Source organism: Tauraco erythrolophus, chromosome 22 (genome assembly GCF_009769465.1).
Source record: "Tauraco erythrolophus isolate bTauEry1 chromosome 22, bTauEry1.pri, whole genome shotgun sequence".
NCBI lineage: Eukaryota > Metazoa > Chordata > Aves > Musophagiformes > Musophagidae > Tauraco > Tauraco erythrolophus.
Genome location: NC_141486.1, coordinates 1,727,350 through 1,749,794, shown reverse-complemented (window position 1 = coordinate 1,749,794; position 22,445 = coordinate 1,727,350). Strand labels below are relative to the sequence as shown.

General features: G+C 43.5%; 1 protein-coding gene across 3 annotated transcripts in view; it reads right to left on the bottom strand.

The window, feature by feature from the left end:
• PNPLA7 (patatin like domain 7, lysophospholipase) overlaps nt 1–22,445 on the bottom strand; it is a 130,665-nt gene that overhangs the window by 57,986 nt on the left and 50,234 nt on the right. For all 3 annotated transcript variants that reach the window (XM_086625042.1, XM_086625040.1, XM_086625043.1), the window contains exons 19-22: nt 21,515–21,628; nt 11,663–11,723; nt 9,323–9,472; nt 457–520 (exon numbers count right to left, since the gene is read on the bottom strand). In XM_086625042.1, coding sequence (XP_086481168.1) covers nt 457–520; nt 9,323–9,472; nt 11,663–11,723; nt 21,515–21,628 — 389 coding nt within the window. The remainder of the gene's footprint in view (nt 1–456; nt 521–9,322; nt 9,473–11,662; nt 11,724–21,514; nt 21,629–22,445) is intronic.

The window sequence follows — 22,445 nt, the reverse complement described above, 5'->3', positions numbered from 1 at the left end:
AGGCCAGGTTGGATGAGGCTTTGAGCAACCTGGTGTAGTGGAGGGTGTCCCTGCCCATGGCAGGGGGGCTGGAACTAGATGATCTTTGAGGTCCCTTCCAACCCAAACCATTCTGTGATTCTATGATTTATACCATTAGATATATAAACAGAGGAAAGAGGATGCAGTGATGTCTAACATCAATACAACTTCCATGGCACCTCTAAGAATGAGGGCACAATGCCCACTTGAAGTAATCCAGCTTTTCCAATTTCACAAGTGAGAAAGTAACCATGGGAAAAAAGCACCCACATTTGAACCAAATACTCTTGAAACATTGTTGTTTCAAATAACTTGATCAGAAAACCCAACCCTAACTACTCCATGATTCTATGATTTTCTTCCCAAACACTGTATATTTATAAGACTAGCACAGCATATTACTAAATTTTTGTAAATAATACTAAGGGCACGTACTTGTCCAGCGCAGCAGAACCAAGTTGCTGTTTGATGTTATCACTGGTGAGCAGCAAAGCAGGACCTGGAAGAACAAAAAGTTTCGTAGGTGAACATCTGCCATTCAGCTCCTGACAAACTGTATTAAGAAAACGTAGCGACGACAAACGCAGCTCTGCAGATCTCCTTGGAAGATCACGATGGATCAGTGCATTGGGTAGAGTTGCCAGAGAAGAAAGACCTGGCACAAAGTCTTGACAAAGATTTCACACTTACCTTCAGTAACATCTTCCCATTCCCCACATTCCCCGAGCTCTGTTATTGCACTAGTCTGAGCCTACAAGCTCTCTTTCATCGCATCCCTCAGTGTCACCTAGGACAACAGTTTTGTGCAGCTGCATTTTCACAAACACAACATTCAGAACATCACATACCTTTTCCAACCACAGAAAGCCCACGAATCTGGTTTCAAAGACAAAAGCTCTTTCTCTAACCTATTGAAACATGTAATTTGTCCATCCTGCACCGAACCGACTCCCCAGGTGAATCCTAAAGCTCTCTATGGCAGTACCACTTCTCCAAAATGCCAACAGGACCCTATACCACTACCAACCCCAAGTAGAACGAGACTCCCAAATCTGCAGGGCACAGTCCAGTTCACGCTACTTCCACTGCTGAGCCAGGCATATGCACACATCTGGCAACATCATCATATCCCACATGAATTTTGGTGCACATCAAGTTTCTTGCAGGCGCTTTAGTCTATTTTTCTTATCAGCAATTCTATTTCAGCAGCAGCAATACCAGCCATATGTGGTGGAGGATGCAGAATAACTGCAGCTAAGTACAAAAAAATAATGAAAACTAAACTTAAGGGATCAACCTCGTACCTAAAGAAAAGATGATCTGTCTCATATTGAGAGAGAAATCACATTTACAAAACATGAAAGTCGCTTTCATGTATTACTGTTTTCATAATGTAATCTTTCATTTTTTCATTAATAAAAGAACCAAAATTTACGTACGAAATAACAAAAACCTTAATTACGTGAGGCCTCTCAAGGCATCAACATAGCAGCAGGGCTCACTGTGTTTGGTAAAAACCACATCATCATGAATGAACAACATGGTAAAAGATTGCAGCTTCACACTTATATGCTCAAAAAGCAAAAGACCCCCCAAAAAAGCACGTGGAGCTGGCAGCCTGACCTTCAGGGCCAACTCGTTTCCCCCACATCGGTCGATTCCTCCTGCCATGACTCCACTCTGTTTTAACACGCCCTAGTGTTAGACTTGAACACGCTCACCAGTACGACGCTTCATCTCGTATTTTCAACCAACCAAATAACGTTTGCTCTTTGTTACACCGATGATGATGAAGGAAGAACAAACAAAAATAGACAAAAATATCCCTTAAGTTGAGACCAAAAGATAAAAAGTAAAAGCTGGTAAGAAAGCACAGCAAAGAGGATGACTTGAGAGTAGAATTTCATCTCCTCACCCTCCAATAAAGTTTATGGTACTTGGTTCCTACGAAAGCAACAAGTCCACAGCAGAAGGAATTAGTTTAGAAGCATTTCAAGACGTGAACTGGTTCAGCCTGCCCTTCACTCCTGCACCAGTGCTGCTCCTCGCACCGTCTGTCTGCAGGGAACAGGCCCACTGCTTGCGAGGGTTTTTTCCACTTGATTTTTAACTTTGATTCTTTGATCTGGTCCACCACTCGGCCTCACAAACAGTTGGGCTAGCACAACTTTGGATGAGGTAATGGGATTAAGAGAGGTCTCCCAGAAGAAATACTCGTGACGTTGCACGCTATGAAGACAGCAAGGGAGAGAGGGCAGGTCAATTTTGCAAAAGCATTCAAGAGTAGAGTCATCATTTCTGTTGATGAACGTGTCAAAGTTCTCAGCAGAACAGAAATGATATGTAGACCAAATATTCTTCCAGGACATGTGACTTGCAAAGCTTCATGACAGTGGTGGTAGTTTAGTAGGCAAAGATGAACAGCCCAGGAATGCAAAACGAGCTGAGGAGGACAATAAAAATGTCAAGGAGGAGAGACTAACAACAAGGAGGGAACAGCGTGCTCCACCTCTGCGTTTGCCTGTTACCTCCCCAGACCCAGTCACCGGGATCCAACAGCGTCAGCAAAGGAGCCTGGAGCGCACCGTGCTGCTCTGGTGCACTGGGGGCACGTGCTCCAAGGGGAACGTTACACCCAGTGACCCAGTCGGCCAGAACACCTTTATACAGGGCGAGAGGCAGTTTGTAGAGCTGGAGTACCTCTCGCTGTTAGTCAAGGTGATGCCTATTTCACCCACAGATATCGTGAACGGGGACAACACATCCCCATCAAGCATCAAGAGCCTTGGAGAGGCATATGACTTCAGAAATCATGTCCACTCGCCTCACTTTTGTATTTGGAAAAGAAGCAGTTCACAGTACATGACACCAACACGTGTGTACAGGCAGAGGGACAGCTGTGCCGGCTCGGGAGGAGTCTGCCCAGCATCCCTCTGCACACCGGCAGTGCGGGACAAAGACGTCCAGACCCTTATTCATCCCCAGCACAGAACGTGGTGAGGCTTTCAACGAACCAACTCTGTTTAGCTTCAGAAACAACCACCATCTGCTCTACATTTCCAATTTCTAGCAAGCTCCCAATTAGTCAACCATTAAATAACCCTCCATTGATGTGATCAAGAACACCAACATATGTGTTCTCAAGTGCACAAACCAGAATGACCAAAAGTGTTATTTAAACTAAACTGCTGAGAGTAACAAATTAATTAAAAAGGAAATTATAAATCATTCTCAAGTACATACCCCTCGAACAGCCACACCAGCAGGCAGGAACGTCCAAGACAATGTGTCACCACGTCCTCAACACACGTTATCACGGTGACACACCATCATCTAGCGATCCCAGGCTGGATGGGGCTTTGGGCAACCTGGTGTAGTGGTGGGTGTCCCTGCCCATGGCAGGGGGGTTGGAACTGGATGACCTTTGAGGTCCCTTCCAACCCAAACCGTTCTGTGATTCCATGACATCAGCCTCGCAGGCAATTTGCAGCTGCTGTTGGCATCACGAGAACATCCTCCACCCTGCAGCAGCCGCCTCTCGCTTTCGGCAGGATTAGACACGGGTGAACAGCTCCAAGTTAAGAACATCGGAGAGGTGATATGAGGCAACATTAACTATTTATCTAAGCCCACCAGTGTCTCTCTGACTGCAACCAGCAGCAGATTGCTGGGGAAGAGTATTAGAGCACGGAAAACTTAATGACATTCTCCGAGCCTCCAGCAATTGGCAGTTCACGAATTTCTCCAGCCAGAGGTGGTGACTTTTAGTAGCCCCTGGGGGATTTTTCTTTCAGTGAACTCGCTGGGATTCTGAATCCCAATTTTTAGATGCTTTAGGTGAGAAAACACCAGCTTACCCCCAGGCACAGAGGATCATGATTCATGGGAAACCTCATGGAGCATATAAATTGGTACTCCAGAGTCATCTGGTTTTCAGTACAGAACTACAAGCCCGTGAAAGAGAAGTGAGGAGAAAAAAAGGCTGGCAAATATCAGAGCTTAGTTCATTTTATCTTTTAAGAATATAAGGCACTCAAGAAAAGGTTGAGACAACCTTTCAGCAAGGCTTCCAAGCTCAAATCCTGCCCTAGTAAATAGACATAAGTATCTCACAAGAGACATAACTCTTCCTTTCTTGCCGAAGATGAGAATGGTACTCACTTTTGTAATTTCCCCCCCCCCCCCCCCCACATAACACCAATTTCATAAGATGAGAAGGAGTGGGAATACAGATATCTGAGCTCCAAGTCTAATAAAACATGGTCAAAAAGTTGTGCGGAGAAATCAGAGGCCCAGAGGTCAAAGACTGATCTCTGAGAGTTAGAAATAGTTGCAAATTCACCTCACTTGGAAAAAATACTCGTAGAAAGACACTGCCCAGTACAAAATGCACTGTGGAAAAAGATTTACTGCAGCAAACTTACTTGCCTGGACTTCATCAAAAGAGAATTTATATTTGGCCTACTAAAAGTCTACAAAATTACGTGTTAAAGAGACAGAACTGATAAAAGAGTTTGATGTCCCAATGTCAGAAGATCTCACCCAGCATATCAAGTTTTGCCAAGGTCCAGGTACCACATTAAACACTTCACATCTCAATCTAATCTGTGTGCAAAGGGAAATTCAGGCAGAACTACAGTTAAAAACTCCATTAAATTCTTTCTAAAGATATTTCAGTGAGTTTTCCAATACATGATACGTTTTCAGAAGTTAAAAGAAAGCTTATATTTAAAGGGCAGAAAAGAAGGCGACACACAGCTGGATTTGAACCCCCCTCTACTTCAGTTTGAGGTGATAAGCGATCGGAGGGCTCCCACATACAGCCAGAGTTTGCACAGCCACGTGGTATCACTTAGCTGGTCTCAGTAAAAGAACAAAAAAAACCCACAGTTCAGTAAATACTTTTTAAAAATCTGAATACTGCAGAACAGCTTTCTTGATGAGAGACGCTCTCAGCTCTACCAGGATTAAGGGGAAAGAATACTACTAATAAAAATAGACATCACAAAACTTGACCAGAATTCATCAACATGGTTATCCTACCCTGAAACTTATCACAGCAGTAAAACTTGCCCATCTTTGTTTCAATTCAGTTCAGAAGTGGAAAATTCTGTCCCTGCTTTTTAGAAATTCTATATTCTACATCCTCCTTCTTTGGAGAACCCAAGACAAAGATCCAAAGAAATGGCCAAAAAAGGGAGTGAGGAAGCAGCGATGCAGCCTCTGGTTCACCACGCTCTGCATGACTTCCCCGCTCTCTCCTCAATGCTCAGATCATATTTTACATTTATACCTGTCTCAAGATGAAGGCAGATTCATGTAGAGTTATTGCCACCAGATACCAAGTAACTGCTTCACCGTCCAGCTTTTAGCAGAACAAACGCCATGGAAACACGAACATCCCTCAGTATTTAACTGGGACACAATCACAGTGTCTAGGAAACAATATCAGAATTATCATAAGCCACAGAAACACCAAATCTACAAGAAACCAGCACAAATTGGTTGGATAAAGCTGTGGGTGGTACCACACATTGGTGCTCCCTGTGTGCAGAGACCAGAGAGGCCACCATGCTCTGGGGCTGGAAAGCTCAGTATAGAAGCAGTCTGGTCATGTGAGGTGTTCCCATTACAAATTTAAAAAAAAAAAAATATATATATATATATATATATATATATATATATCATTAAACCTACACAACAGGATCAAGCAACCAGACGAATAAGTGCTGCCTCATTACAGGCAAAGTGTTGGGGAGGAGGGAAGAAAAAAAAATTCTGAATAATTTTTCCAATTCTTGGGGACAGTATATATACACACTAATTCATGGTGTTATGAAGCTTCCACTATCAGAGTGAGATCTTCTATTTGCCATTATTTTTATACTCCTTTAATAAAACAAAAGCAGTTAAAAATTACTAAAAAAAATAATCCCGTTACGTAGATTAACCTGCAATCAGCTCCAACTCTGCTAACAGCCTTCTTCTAATACCAGTTCCAGGAAATGGAAAACCAGCCTCTAATCCAGTTTTGCAGGTTGTGTTACGACCCACTGCGCATCCCGACCGCCCCCCTGGGATGAGGGCAGAGTCCTCCCAACAACTGCGGCAGCCGGTACCTCACCATGGTTCTTGCAGAGATGTCATGATTACTGGGTGCCTTCTCCTCATTTCTTCTACCCTTTTATCTCCAGCCTACAGCAAGGGGATTCTAGGTATCACTGCAATATTCATCTAAGTTAATATTAACAGGAAGAGTAAGGAATTTTCTAAAATAACCCATTAAGTTGCAACAGAAAGCTAAAACCGACTGCTTTAAACCCAATGCATGACAAGGCTACCCCTGCACCGCTCTGCGACATATTTCAAGTCCAAATACGGATCAGATGTTAAGTCAAGTGTTAGATGGCAACATCTGATTACAATTTACAATGAAACAGTTTATTCCAGAAAAATCAAAAGGATAAACCAAAAATATGCTAATAGCAGCAAGTCTACACAGTGAAACCCCTTTTTTTCAAAATTAGGAACGTGCAGAATCATAGAATGGTTTGGGTTGGAAGGGACCTCAAAGATCATCTGGTTCCAACCCCCCTGCCATGGGCAGGGACACCCTCCACTACACCAGGTTGCCCAAAGCCTCATCCAACCTGGCCTTGAACACTGCCAGGGATGGGGCAGCCACAGCTTCTCTGGGCAACCTGGTCCATTGCCTCAGCACCCTCAGAGGGAAGAATTTCTTCCTTAGATCCAATCTAAATCTCCCCTCTTTCAGTTTAAAGCCATTGCCCCGTGTCCTGTCACTACATCCCCGTGTCCAAAGCCCCTCTCCAGCTTTCCTGTAGCCCCTTCAGGTACTGGAAAGCTGCAATAAGATCACCCCAGAACCTTCTCTTCTTCAGGCTGAACAACCCCAACTCTCTCAGCCTGTCTTTATAGTAGCACTCCAACCCACGGACCATCTTCGTGACCTCTTCTGGACCCACTCCAGCAAGTCCACGTCCTTCTCATGTTGGGGACCCCAGAGCTGACCGCAGTATTGCAGGGGGTGGGTCTCACTGAACATGCACTGAAAGAGACGTCCTTAAGAGAAAGATTTTCAATTCAGCCTTCTCAAGCATATTAAATAACGCTTCTCATTTCCATAAATATGTTTAAGGACTAATCCCAGTTCACACCCAAACCCCAAGTGCTCATCAGCCAATTTCAGTGTCAGAAGCAGGTAAGTTCTCAGGTGGCAGAGGCACGAAGCTCCAATACACCAGCTGCTCACCAAGACCCTACTGCAAATCTTTTCCCATAAGCTTTCCATTTCCCCACATGTACAACGGACACAGTTCTAACGTTCAGCTGAACACCAAGACAATCTGAAAACAAACCACAATTTTGCTTCACAACACTGACTTCATTACTCGTTTCCTTTTTTGATGTAAGAAGTCAGAAGAAAAATCATTTCAAAAACCAGCCCCGTCCCTCAGAGCAAAGCACCATCTAGCACATGGCTCAGAGCACTGTCACACCCCAGTAAGGAATCTCCCAACAATTTGTAGCCATAGTACAAAGGAGAAAATACAAAAGCTACCCCAAAAAGAAATAAAGAATGCTGTTTCTGCTGAAAACAAATAAATAAAGGCTGCATGAAAAAGCCCCTCGGCAGTGTACAGTGGGCAAAGAGGCACAGTAAAAGGCTGGCAGGAGGTCACCCACTGTCTCCGAGCAGTGTGGGGCTGAACAAGCAATAGGTGGACTCGACCAACAGAGGCCCTCGAGGCCAGAGAGCTCGCCCTGCCAGCTGTGCTTTGAACCATATGGCTAGCTGTGTTTTCACACAACACTTCCCTCTTCCCACTGCAGCCGTCTGCTCCGTTTTGGCAAGAACCTCAGATGCCAAGGTTGGATAGTACCATCTACAGCTGCCAAGCACTACACAGATATCAGCTTAGGATAAGAAAGAAAAAAGGAGAGTGAAGGAGGAAAGGCCAAGTGATCACAACAAAACCCCTCGTTAGTTACATCCTAGTTGCCTTCAACTAGAATGGTTATTTTTATTCCCAACAGCCCATCTACGTACTTAAGTTCTCGTTTGTTTTATTTACGGGCTCCTAGTGCTGTCACACATCAAAACAGGCTGGCAGCGATCCATAAGAAGCTATATACCCATTAGCAATATAGCTACGCTGAGATCCGTGCTCCGTTATGGATGTAAAATTCCTCTGCCATCTCAAAATAACAGGAGTCTCCAAACGCCCACCAATTAGTACTCACTGTAACACATCTCCACCATAAGCTGCAAACAAATTCATATTCTAAAAGGTGAAAGAGTTCAAGCATCAAAAGCTTTTTCCTCTGCCTGCCCACCTAGAAGATGTTTCTAAGCAGAATAATAAGGGCCAGCTCCAGATACCCTTTAAGGTCAAAAAGGAAAGAACCAATAAATGTAAGTGGTTATACCTCAAGCATCACGTAACCTGTGCTTTTCAAAATAATAAGCCGTGAGATAGCAGACTAACAATTCATCAAAGGACTACAGCAGATTTACTCAAGAGATCCGTGACAGCATACAAGGATGAGAAGAGGATGTTCAGGAAATGTCAAACTGTAGTACCAAGCGTGAACTGAATTGTGGATTGAATACATGGGTTTGTGAGCAGCTGGAACTTGCACACACAACTTCACCAACGGATAAAGCAATTGATGACTCAACTGTGAGCTGAATACATGGTTTTGTGAGCACCAGACAAATAAACTGGCAACAAATGGGACAATGATTTAAGACTGAAGTTTGGACTTCCAGAGCCAATCTGGATCTCCTCCACAAGCCTCTTCCACCAAGTCTTATGTTTACCACTCACTGCACCACCTCAACGAAAGAAAACTGGCTAAGAAATCCTTTGCTGGATGAAGCTGTACAATCGAGGAAGCCCGGAAGACTCTCACACATGAGAGAGAATCAGACTCTCAGGCACTGCAGGAATGGTGTACTGGTGTGGGATTTGTCTGCTGGAGTGCCTGCAGCCCTAGGAGTGCTGATGGCAGCCAAGGCGAGAGGCCAGACACATCGGCTAATATTTCTGAGTCGTTAAGGCCACAAAGTTTTTCACTAAAATTAAATGCGTGTTAGAGATGGGAACAAAGAAGCAAGAGGTCATGAAAAAGGCTGATCCTGAGCAATGTTCTACCACTGCCCCCTAATGCAACATGAACCCCCCTTTGACTAACGCCAGGTACCCGCTGTACCTCTCTAAAAAGATAAGCAGCATTTTTTTTCCCCATGATGCAGTAACATGCAAACACTTCTTACCCACAGCACTGAGAGCATGCTTGAGCTCCAGAGTAAAAGTTGTAAGTGGCACCTCTTCAGACACCGGCATAATTGCTACTGTGGACAGATTGCTGGCAGGGTTTCCAGCATCCCACTTGCTACTTGAGCTGTGTAATCCAAGAGGATGACCTGTTGGAAAAGACAGTATCTGTCGTAAGTCAACCCAGGCGTCATTTCATTGTTTTCAACTGTCAGGCAGCAAGGAAAGGATCACTGAATTGCTTAACCTAAGATAAATGTAACATCCTCCATATCACATAAAAGGAAAGAGTTCCCACATATTTCATTTGTAAGAGGATGAAGATCAATTTCCATCATTTTTGGCTGCTGACGTTGCGTGCGCGAGTAAAAGTTAGGCAATGTTAAAAATATCTGGAGGCCAGGAACAGGCAGACTGCAACGTGCACTTACTCAACCTGTCAAGATAAAAAGGCACTGTGAATCACTTTCAAGGGCCACAACTTTGGGACAGGCGTTGATTGAGCCTACAAGAGGAATCAGCTTAAATAACAAAACCCAAAAACTTGTTGCCAGTACATAAACACTCCAAAATTAATATCCACTTTTTATGGTGTTCCTGACCAAGGGAATAAATATCTGTTTTCAACAAAGTTCCTACAGGGAATGTGTATCTCCACCTACTTTCACTTCTCTCCAAGATGTGAAAACGTAGAGCTTCACAGATTTGTGCTTAGGAATATTAAAATAAAATAAGGAACCTCTGAAGTAGCTGCAAAGTATCTGTGGAAGTATCTCCAACATAATCCAGTAAACTGAGTAAGGACAAAGAGTCTGGGCAGAGGAGAGGATTTTTTGACAGAAGCATGCGGTGCATGTAACAACGATGACCTTCCTAGATAGCTTAGAACTAGAAAAGATTCATCACAGGGGTATTCTACAAACTCTTCTTTCTAATTTGGTGCTACTTCTTTCCTCTTTAACTAAGCCTTCTCAGACAATCTTACTCAGCTACAAGAACACAATAAACTTATTGTCATCCAAGTTAGGATTTAACATCCTGCTCATCTTATTTCATCCAAAAAAGGCCTAAGATGCACCATTAAGATGAATTCTTGAGATGGATATATGGAAATACTTGATATACCGTATGAAAATTTATTCAAAGTCTATATGAAAGATCGACAGTAGACTGCAGGACACAAAGAAACATCAGATAAACCTTTCTGAAATATATTCAGCGATTGAGTTATTCATTTCAAGTCTTCTAAAATAGCTCTGCACAGAACATTAAACAGTTCTTCCACTCTTTTTGGAGACCTTCAAGAAGATATTTGTAGGTTCAAACAAGTTATACATCATGGCCCAACTCCATCTCCACCAGCCCTTTCCTCCTCAGAAATTCAGTGGCAAGTCTCTCGTTGAACTCCTGTTACTGTCATTAATTTTCCTCCCATTTCCTGCAGATTGCATATTGCCCCGTTTCCCAAAAAGTGTGGACTCTGCCGTAGGCCACAAAGGCATTGGAGCATGCACAAAGGCTTAAGTACAACCATCACCAGAGATTCGTACACAACTCATTGCGTACGGAGAGCCGAGCGTGGAAAGAAAGAGAGGACTTGGAAATTTCACTCCCCAGGACTGCTCCAAAACGTGAGAGTTGGCCACCTCATTTTCAGCCTCCTTGGAATATTGTAAAAACAGCAAGAAAGGTAATTTAAAAAAAAAACACCAAACAAGAACCAAACAACCCGCAAGAGCAAAGAATCCCGCGACAACCTCAGCAGTAAGCGTGCGTCTGTTTTCTTTTAAAAGCTACTCAAGAAATTTTGGGAAACCTCCTCCTACTCCCTTCAATTCAATTAGTAAACATACTTTGTTTTGCCTCTGCTGCATTCACGAAGCTTAAGAACCAATCCACAGACCATTTCCCCTCAGACAATTCATTAAGATAACGCAAATACAGACATATTAAAGTCAGTCTACATGCAGATGTCACTCAGCATGAGATGTGAGTCAAGTCTACCATAGTTGCTGTTTCCAATGCTCCCTTTGAGCTCTGCTCTTGTAAGAAATTTCAAGGAAATTTCACTGCACATATGCAGCAGTACTTTTTTATCTCAATTGCAAATCATCCTGTTCCCACACTTAATTAACCATGCTCTGCCAAAAAAAAAAAAAAAAAAGAAAAAACGTATACATATATATAATAAAAACACCATTCACTTGTGACAAGAGCTAAAACATTTAGCGATGAATTCTCTTTTCAAGTATGCACTTTCTATTTCCAGATTTGACGACGTAAATGTAGCTCCAAGGAAGCACCAGCATCAATGGGAGCAGTCCAGGAATGAGTCTCACCTCCCTGCTGAAGACTGCCAAGAATCTTCTCGCCCAGCAAGTGAATAAGTCTAGTCACAACCTGGCAACGGGAGAGAAAGAAAAAGAAAAAGAAGCAAAATATTCAGGCAGAATGTACAAAAAAATAGTGCATCTAAACAGATACTTTCGAACTTTTGGAAGATGTTATCTGAAGCTGAACCACACAGAGACAAGGTTTTATAACCACAGCTTCTCTCCTGGCTGTACCGTATGGTGACTGATCATTTGTCTTGATTTATTTTACCTTATTTTACTCTAATCTGGAAAAACCAAGAAAACCAAACCAAACCAAAAAAGGCAGTATTTAACCTGCTTTGGGAACAAAAGAAAAAAAGCCACAAGTTATTTTAGGAAACATGTCAAATTGCATTTTCAGTTCTCCTCTCTGCGACGTGTTTGCATCTCTAAGTCACCCTCCGTTCCGCGGCTGCTGGGCGCCTCCACCTTCCGCAGTACCAAATGCCCCAAAAAGGTCAATTCTGCACTCGAACCCTCTCGCACAATCTTGCTGCCACCTCACCCCCTGTGAATCAGTCAGCATTTGCAGTAACCAACGTAAGACATCTGGAATGAAAGATAAATACGTGCTCTGAACACCTGCAGAATCAGAACAAACTGCCTAACAAATCACTTTCCCCCTCAAATCATGTTTGCACGGTACCTTTGAAGGGACAGATTTTTTCCCCAGCTTTTTTTGCAACAGGACTTACATCGACATAACCCAATACTCAAAATAGCCAAGCCCACCTGAAAACTGACACACTTCTCTCCAACATTTACAGTCACTAATTCCCAACGAGAGGTGTAGCAGAAGCCTAATAATCGCAACCCCAAGGAGCGACAGACTTGGAAAACGCATCATTTATTCTGGAAAGCTGTGTGCAAATGTTCTACCACATAAGGAAAACAGATATTCAAATGCATCAAGAATTAACAGAGCATTAGATACTCTTCTCCAGACAAATAATTTAAAGTCAAAATAACTGTAATTTTCAGGACAACATAAAAATCCCTCAAAAACCACAACAACCAAAATTCTCCAAACCCTTAACAAGCTAAACAAGCAGCAGTAAATGGCTACGTTGGATTTTGGGCAAGGAAAGACACACTGTTCCCATAAGAACAAGCATTTCAGGATGCATTTTTCACATAAAAGACCATGGAAGCATCAGGACAGGTCAGCATGCCCATCAGAATCAAGTATATACCCTACTTTAAAAGAAAAAAAAAAAATTAAATTGCCCCAGACTGCGAAACTCCGCAGCTTTAATAAGCACCAATATATTTCGAGTGTCTGGAGGAGGAAGGGAGAAGAGCAAACAGGCAGCTTCCACCACGGTGTGCCCTACAGCCAAGCAAGGAGTAAGAGCTAAACAAAGTTATTCGAGGAATTTCCGTCCCAAAGCCAGAACTGCACATCAACCATCTCCTCGGAGATCCAAGATCAACTTCTTCAGCGTTCCCCTCATTTGCAGCAACAGTGGGCACAATGGTGCACACTCACAGAATCATAGAATGGTTAGGGCTGGAAGGGACCTTCAAAGGTCATCTAGTCCAACCCCCCTGCAAGGAACAGGGATATCTCCAACTAGATCAGGTTGCTCAGGGCCCCGTCCAACCTGGCCTTGAACGTCTCCAGGGATGGAGCAATAAATCTCACCCGGCAGAGAGCACTGATGCTGCACGAGCGCTGCCGTTCACGCGCAGCGGCGGAACGAGGGCAGCTCTCAGCCCCCTTCCCCAGCCTGGAATCTCAACCAGGATCTTCAAAACGCTTCCAGTTGTCCAAAGCACAACTAGGGCTGATGACCATCCAGCCGACTCGTTACCACTTTAATAACACCAAGAACTGTGGGTTTGGGATTCAATGAACAGCACTGGGTGTAGCTACGGAAAACTGCCCCAACTACAGGGAGCCAGGAGGGAAAGAGGGAATTCTTAATAAAAATTATGAGACTGATTTCCCTTCCCAAGGGAGATAACCCACCTCTCGAGAGCGTTGGCTATACCCAGCTCACATGCATCCACCTAACAGCCTGCACACTAGGACTTTCCTTAAGCAGTTTCGGTAGGTGTTATGAATGTTTTACACTTCTGAACTACTTTAAACGTCAGAATTTTAATTACTTACTAAAACCATCTCCTGTATTTATAACTTTTTCTGCTTTACAGACAGCTGAGGAGAGCTCCAGCTAAGTTAAAGAAAACGTCCAAGGTTAATGACGGAACTAAGAATAGAACCTATTGGTCTCATTTTCCAGTTGGCTGCTCCTATTACCAGGAAATATTATTTGTCTTGTTTGCTAGAGCAAACCTTACAGCCTTGGTACGTATAGATATGGGAAAATTATTTCCCCGGTGACTTTGTAAGACAAGCAAATTGCTAACCATAACGGGATGAGTCACTCTGTCGCAGTCATGGCAACGTCGAAGGAACATCAATTTGGGATCGGAGCTAAGAATTGGCCTGAAATTTCCATGGAGTTTTATATTACCTATACTACATTTTCTGTCACAAAAGAAATTTTCTTTCCTTTGGAAGAGACTCATCCATCCGTCTGAGGGAAAAGTCATATAAATCACATCTCCATTGACAACAGACCCAAGCTTCAATGACTGACCTACAGCCATTACTGGGCAGAACAGCTAGAGCTGCTCTCACCAAATTCAGCACAACTGGGAGAAACAAACAAAAAAAATCATCACCCTTCAGGTTTCCAGATCCCTTTTTCTAACCCCTCCAGTAACATGGCAGAAGAAGAAGGAGCAGGTAGATACAGTCCAAGAGACCATGACAAGGACGCCAGGGGACCCAGGGAAGGACCTGGGGTGGCATGGAGGGGGCTGGTTTAGCTTGGGGAGAGGAGGAGGAGGGAGCAAGCAGAAATTAGGCCTCAGGCTGGGAGGTCACACACAGGGATTGCAGGGAAGCAGCGTTATTCCAAGTATGTCTGGAAGAGACAGAGGCAAGAGAAAGGCAAGGTGGGCAGGCGGGTGCCTCGGCACAGGCATCCAGGCAGTGATTCAGCAGTCACTTATTCCCACTCTACCTGTTCCCCTGTATTTCACAGGAAAAGCTCTGGGAATTGGCAGTGAGGGTTTGGGCAGAGAGGGAAGGCAACTCTGGCAGCACTGCCAGGAAAAAATCAGATTGATCTGGAAGAAACACTGAGTTTTCAGTCCTTGGCAGCTGCAGCATGTGCCACACCGCCCCCAGCACTGGCCCCAGCACTGCCCCCGGCACAGCTGAGCCCGTGATGGACTCAGGTACCAGTTTTCCAAAAGAAACACCTGTATCCCCTCTCCCACGCAAACACCAGTCTTTCCCAAGCACGGTGCCAGAAGAGCACAGAGCACTTCCCAGACCTCTGTACGTGCTAAATCGTCTCATTTCCACAGTGCCACCATCACCCAGGGCTAGACAGTCTTTGCAGCACAGTCAGAAGTGTCTGGTGTGCTCATCCCTACGGCATATCCTGGATTTTACAGCCTTTTCTAGCACCATCCACCCAGCCCTGCAAACACGCTCGCCGCAGACACCGACTCGCAGCCCATTTCGGTGGCACCGAAACAGAAGGTTGAGATTCAAGGTTTGAAGAAAAATCTGTGCTGCAAAAAGGCAGCGAGTTAGAGTCCAGACTTATCCAAGAACACCAGGAGGCTCCTAAATTAGGCAAGAATCGTTAGTTGTCTGCAAAGCAAATGCAACTTTTTGACCCCTTGTCCTAGAGACAGAGCCAAACCAGTTTTGGTTTGCAAGGAAGCTGAATTTAATCATTCCTCACGATTAGAAACTGCTCTGGCAGTGAGCAGATCCTGCTCCGCTCACCACAGTTAATCACTCCAACCGGTAACGAGCAGCAGAGACATGGATCAGACACTTCCATGGTAGGCCAGGCGTGAAGAGAGCGGCACCGCTGAAACGGCCCCAGCGCAGGATGAACTTCTCCTTGTGACACAGAGCAACTTTCCTTCCCAGTGCCACCATCTCCGGCTGTGAAATGACTCAGAAAGGTCACAAGGCTTTGCCAGCAACCTAAATATACACCTGTGGGGTCTCGCAGCGTGAGTCGGGGCTCTGGAGCCGTGGAGCCTGCCTGGCTCGTAAAGATGACTAGGTCACCTCTCAAAAAACCAAGACACCTCCAAAAAAAACCAACCCAAAACAAATATTCACTCTCCTGAGCTTATGTGAAAGCCACTTCATGCCAGAAGGAAGAAAACAAATCTTACAGGGCTAAAAACCTCAGTATTTCTCCGTCTCAAAAGCCCCAAAACCTCTCCTGCTCTCGCAGACACTACTGCAATTGTAAATTCACAAAATCCGTCCCAGAGCAGGAGGTTCAGTTGAGACAGACATTTTGCAAGGGAAACAAAACGTTCTTGTTCCTCCTTCCACCTACTCACCTTTTCCAATTAACTCACCAGAACACTTTTGTGCGGGGCAAAACGGGATGGAGAGGATTTCTTTCTCAAACAGCGTTGGAGAGCACTTTCCTCAGCACAGTTCCACCTCTCCAACCCAGCTTACCACTCACCTCCTCATCTACCCAGACACGTTGTCTTCCCAGCTGTTTCTGAATCAACTCCATCCCCAGTAAGACCCACTCAAGCTCTCTTAGCAGCCTCCAACCCCCCCAGATCCCCCGTATTGAACGTGAGAGTTTGCTTCTGCACCCGCTGCAGAGAAGGCTCTGGGAACCCATTAATCTTCCCTCTGCTTAACTAATGGTAAATTACTCAGCAGCCCTGCAGCCTCTGCATTGCAGGGCAAGGACCAAGCTCCACATTCCCAAGGGGACTGTGTTTGCCTCCTTTAGGATGACTAATTTCAGCTTCCAAACAAACGTCCTTCAGCGATGGGGCCGGGCGGTCCTACAGCTCTGCACCACCTGCCAGCGACGGTGCCAGCCCACGGCTGACTGCTCCATCCATCTCCGGCCGTCGGTGTTATCCTGAGCACTTCCCAGCTGCTGTAATTCCGTAATTCCCACTCAAGCGGTTACGCTCACTCCGCCTTGCATTTCCTGTAATCCTTTTAAATATTTCAACCTATTATCCACACCTAGCTAATCTTCCAAGGCTGGGTTCTAGTTAAAGCTTTTGTTCCTATTCAACTGTAAAACTGAAGAGCTGCTTTACAATAAGCCCTTTTGAAAGTGATTTTCATGAGAACTCGGTTGTAAAATACTTCCCTATGGATATTTATTTCATTCTATGAATAGTACAGATTGCCTGGCCAACTGACTACCTGCTAATAGATAACGATGGTACCAAACAAAGATTTTCTCCCATTCTAGCTAATTTTCAACAAAGCTGATTCAGAGAAATCGTGAGAAAATTCCACAAAATCTACACCAATATCCAAATCCACAGTAATAAGTAATTGAAGTAAAAGGTACCATGTCATACAAATCTGTCTGTCTCAGAAGAGAAGAAATACATGTAAGAACAAAACTAAAACATTTGCCAACTCTGCTCCACGCTGCACTACAGTTCAGGTTTAACTGTACACTGGTTTTAGATCTAAGCAGCAAAGCTCCAGTACCACCCACGGTGAGCGGTGTCCTCCTGCAGGTCCTGGGTTTAGGAAACCAGCCTTGGCTGAAGTAGGCAGGAGCAAGCCCGACGTGCCAGTTTGGATCCTGCACAACCAACAGACACACAGCCTTACAAATCTGGATGTGGTTTCCCTTCCAAGCCTGTCCCCATCCTCTCTAGCGGATCCTCTGCCATCACCCAGATCCAAAAGATCACTACTCTCACAGTGAACAAGACAGCTTGCAGGTGAGCTAAGGACTTTCTCCGGTGACTTTGAAGTTTAAAAATAAAATACTTAACTATTAAGCCTTTAAAATTTCACATCAGTCATCCAATAGGTCACCTTTAAATTAAATATGTTAAATAACAATTTATTGGTACTTTCATAGCAAGGTATTATAGACCTTCACACACATCTGTGGTTCAGTTCAAGGACGTGTAAAAAGGGCTTTCTACCACACAGAGACCCAATGTCAATCAGCTGGCATGGAAAGCAGGGCTGCCAAGGGTTTTCTGTTCTACAAAGTAAATGCAATTGGGGTAAAATTGCCATTTTACCTATACAAATTCACATAATAGCTGGTTCGTTTCTGCGGAGTGCTTTCCAGGAGCCGAGATTATTCTCTGCCAGATTCCTTAAGGGTTTTTTTGTGGGACAAGGGAGGAGGAGAGGTAAATTAGACCATCAGCTTGAATAAAACCATGGCGTTATTGAAGCTTCACGTGGCCTCAGATCAGACACAACACTCTGCTTGTCACAGAAGCAGGGAGCTTAGCAAGGGGTCTCCGATTAAAACTTCTGACGGTTTGACAACCGCCACGACAAAGCAAACCTTAAATGCTCCCTCGCAACAATTCTGGCACCTTTACAAACGCCACTGAAGCACAGAGAAGAGCTGAAGCTTTATCCTGGGGCTGTTTGAGCTTCTAACGTTTGTGATCAATTGTGTCTTGAAGAAAAACGTCAGTCTCGCATCGCTGCTCTGAGCACTCGCTCCTGCCTGCCTCGCCGGCGACCACGCTTCCGCCGAGCGCTCTGCTTCTCTCCTTTTCACTTCCCCTTCTCCTACAGTCAAGAAAAACTTATTTTAATGGGCCATGAGAACAAATATAGAAAAATCTAGAAGCGTGGCCTCTCCTGACCCGTTCCACAGCGCCGTATCAGGCTTAAATAAGGCGAAGCACAAAATACACTATGCCTGAGGGAGGCGTTTTGAAAAGAGGGCACATTACTGAGCTCGCTTTGTAAGGCAGATGGATAACCCCAGGGAAGGCTCCATCCACTTCAGAAGAGCTCTGGTTAAAATACACATACAAAGATAGCAGGTCTCTGTTCAAGATAGATGATGGGTTCCGAATATATTTAAATCCCAAGGGCAAGGGCAGACTCGGAGAATTAAAAAAAAGATGCAGAAAAACTCTGTATTTTCTAGCATGTATTTCTAGTATGCAAAAGGGTTTCTTACAGTTAACCTCTCCACAGCTCCTCAGCAATTTCTCAGGGCAATTTCCATCAGCTACAGCAGGTCTAAATTTCAAGTTAAAATTATAAAAACCATCTCAGCGCAGTAGAGGCAAAAGATAATCTACAAAATGTGATGCAAGTTGTACATGGATGTTAGAACATCTCTGTAATCTGTTCACAAATGCTGCGCTCTTGCTGCTGCTTCGAAACCGCTTTGCGGTGCCAAAAATCGTGAGCTGATTCCCTGCCCTACTTTGCAGAACTGAAAAGCAGTGATGAAAATAGAAAGAATCAATTCCCTTTCACTCCTGCAACTCTGAGAGAATTCATTTGGCCCATCCCACTGCTCAGCACAAAGCACCACCTCAAACGTGGTTTTGCAGGAGGTTATAAAAACAAGTAACAATCTTTTAGCCTTTCTAGGGAGTAGAATCAGCTTTTTCCTAGTACCCAGTCGCTGCAATTGCAGTACACTATCACTTGCTCTATTCCAGTGCAAGTGGCTTATGCCCTATCTATCAGAAGACAGCTTTGTGTGTTCAAAAATAGCTACCATGTCTTCCCTTAACCTTTCACAGTCTTTTTGCCTTTATAGGCTAACATTTCTGAACAGCAGTTAGCCTCCTTTTTGTCCTCTAGACTCTCTTCATTTGGTCTGCCTCTTCCTTCAAATGTGCTGCCACCGGCTGGTACTGAAGCTTTTCCAATATCATGAAGAATGCAAAGATTTCTTCACTCCAAAAAGCATGCTTTTAAAATAGGGGTTTTTTTTTCCTATTTTTCAGGCATGGTCAGCTTTTGATCCTCTAATGTCTGTCTTTTTCTAAGAAATGGCTACCCAGACCCTTTTCTCTGTATGCAACTTACTAGTTTCCAGCTCAAAAACCTGTCTCCAGTACACTCCTTTAACTAGAAAAGTTGACTTTGTATCTCCTGCTTGACTTCAAACTTTCTACTCTATTATTTTCCTCCATCACTTCAATTTCCTCTCACTTCTCTCCTTCATCTCTTACCTGACAGACCTCAGAGGAAAAAAAAAGATACAAGAACTTTAAGATCATATGAAAAAATATTTTATCTTAGGTTCTTCAGACAGTCTGAAGGCATTAACAACATAAATCACCTACTTAAAGTCTACCTTACACTCCTCTTTCTTTTTTTAATTCTTGTTCTAAAATCATCCAATAGTAAAAATGCAAGCTCTCACATTTTTTGGTATCAGTTTAACATCTATTTAGAATTTGGAGATCTCAAACAGCAGCAATAATGGGTTTTTCTAACAACCTTTTTTGCAACACATTTCCTTAAAAGATCTACTTTAGCCTGTTGTTTCACTGCCACTAATTAGTCAAACTATATGCAAGTCTAGAGAAAACCAATGCCGTATTCAAATAAAATCAGGAATTTGAGGCTCTGCTCTTTAGACACAGGAAGACATGTGAATTCTATCACAAGCCAATGTTTTGAACTGTACTACAAATGTAACACTCAAGCTCAACTTGAACTGCAAAGCAAAAAGATTCACGTCTCCACAGAGAGCACTCCTTAGGGGAAAACAATTCTGCCAGCTGATAGAATAGGAAAAGGGAAGGGAGAGAAAAGAGATCCTGAAATAAATTCTTTCCCAGACAAAAAGGCAGAATTCGAACACTGCCTTTGTGCAGATCAGCATTGCCAAATGTTACATATTCAGTGCTTACTAGTGAGTTACAGTTTAAAACTAGTAGCATTTAAAATCATCCCCTACATAAGGGGAAAGGTGGATTTAAATTCCACCCGGCTCATTTCCTCACTTCTTGATCAGTCACAAGGAGAGTGATATTTAAAAGGAAACCAGGAAGATTATTTTTCATTGACATAACCTCTGAACACTTACTGCAATGATGAAATTATTCTAGCAATAATACAGACAAACTCCACAGTTTCTGTAACATTGAGAATGCATGAATACAGGCTTTATATTGCACAGGTTAAAAAGAAAAAATAAAAATGAAAAATATTATATTTGGTCATAGGAAAGCAAAATAATTTTAATTAGATTTATAACTTTTGCTGTTTTTTTTTTTAAGAAATCTGGTAAAATAAGTATATGCCTTAAAGACAGCAAAAAGAAAAATCAGAAATAATTTGAAGTAACAGCATTAAAGAATTGCCTTTAAGCCCAGTGCAATGATTTCGTGCTTAGTATAATGTCCCTGATGCACTTAGGGACAAAAGAATTAAATTTCAAGTCCGTCAGTCTCCAGATTTGCAGGAGAGGTATAATGTCAAGTGAATTAAAGAAGATGGATGAGTTGATGGATTCAAAGGGAGCAATCACAGTCTTCAGGACACAGACAGATCTGGCAGTTGCAGAATGAGGACTGACAGACTAAAACATGCAAGGAAGAAGAAAACCAATCTCCAAATATCAATGCTCTGGAAATAAAGGTACATGTAATGAAGTGCTGACTTTGAGTTCCAGTGAGCAGGACAAACGTATAACAACACTTTAAAAAAAGTTTGACTTCTAAAATTGCATTTACTATCAATAGCACCCAGTGATTTCCACTTGGCTAAATGTGCATGTCCTGCATTCAGCATGAACTTCTTCCAGATTTACAAAACATCCCTGCAATAAAACATGCTAAAATTGATTAGAAGATAAAGGAAGAGAAGCTGGTGAAGTCTGGTATAGATCAGATCAGGCAGACAGAGAGAACAAAAAAATGTTTTCTCAGTCTGCATCAGTCATACAAAAAACCCAGAGGACTTGGCGCTAACGGGGAGCTTTAGCTCCTCAGACAACTTTTGAGAGAGATAGAAAACACTTTTAATTTTCTTACCTGGGGGAATTTGCGTTTGATGGATGTCAGAGCGCCCTCCGGGAGCTTGGCCAGTTCGGAATCTCGGACTGCGTGTACCGTCGTGGCTCTGGGCTGATGGGTTAATGCCTCTACCTGAAAAAGCACACAGCCAGAACATCAGAGAGAAGTCACAACACGCTGCAAAACCCAAATGGCAGGTGAAGAAACTGAACAATTCCCAAGTAGTTTGCACCTGTAGCACCAGACGGACGGTATTACAGGAGAAAGTTTCCCAGGAGAAAGTTTGGTGTGAGTTTCTGCAAGCTCTCACGCGCTGTGCATCTCCAGAGCGAGGACAAGAACTGCTTCTAAGGCTTGCCAGGACAGCAACAATGAACTCACTTATCACAGCGACACTTACACCTTTTAATCCATCATTTTTAATTGTGATAAATCTACCTAAGAGTAAGGAAAACTCCACGTCTGTACTGCTCTTTCATTCTTCTTTCCTCAATGCCACCCTGAAATACTTTCATTTTACTTTCAGAACCTAAATGCCAACAAAGCTGAAATAATCAAGACTTCCTAAAAGTTAAAGAGAGAGATGAGAAGCAAATCAGCACATTTTGGCCAGAAACAAGCTTTGCTTTTCTAGGCTTTGGGTTTTATTTTCACATATGCATGTGTATCTCTGCTTATAAACAGGAAAACGTGAAGGTACTCACCTACCTGAACAGTGCCCAATTATTTCACCTAGAAACATTTTATTTTATTGAGAGTAGAAGTTTAAAGAAGAAAACGATCACGCAATGAAAATGAATACAGAGATATTCTCCTTTATGGAGAGAATTTGACACAATAGAAACAAGCCCGGGCTCTAAAAGCCTGCTCTGCAAAACGCAGCGGCTCCCCAACCCCCAGCTGCACCATCTGCAGAGCCCCGGACCCGCCACCAGCTCTGATTTTGTTT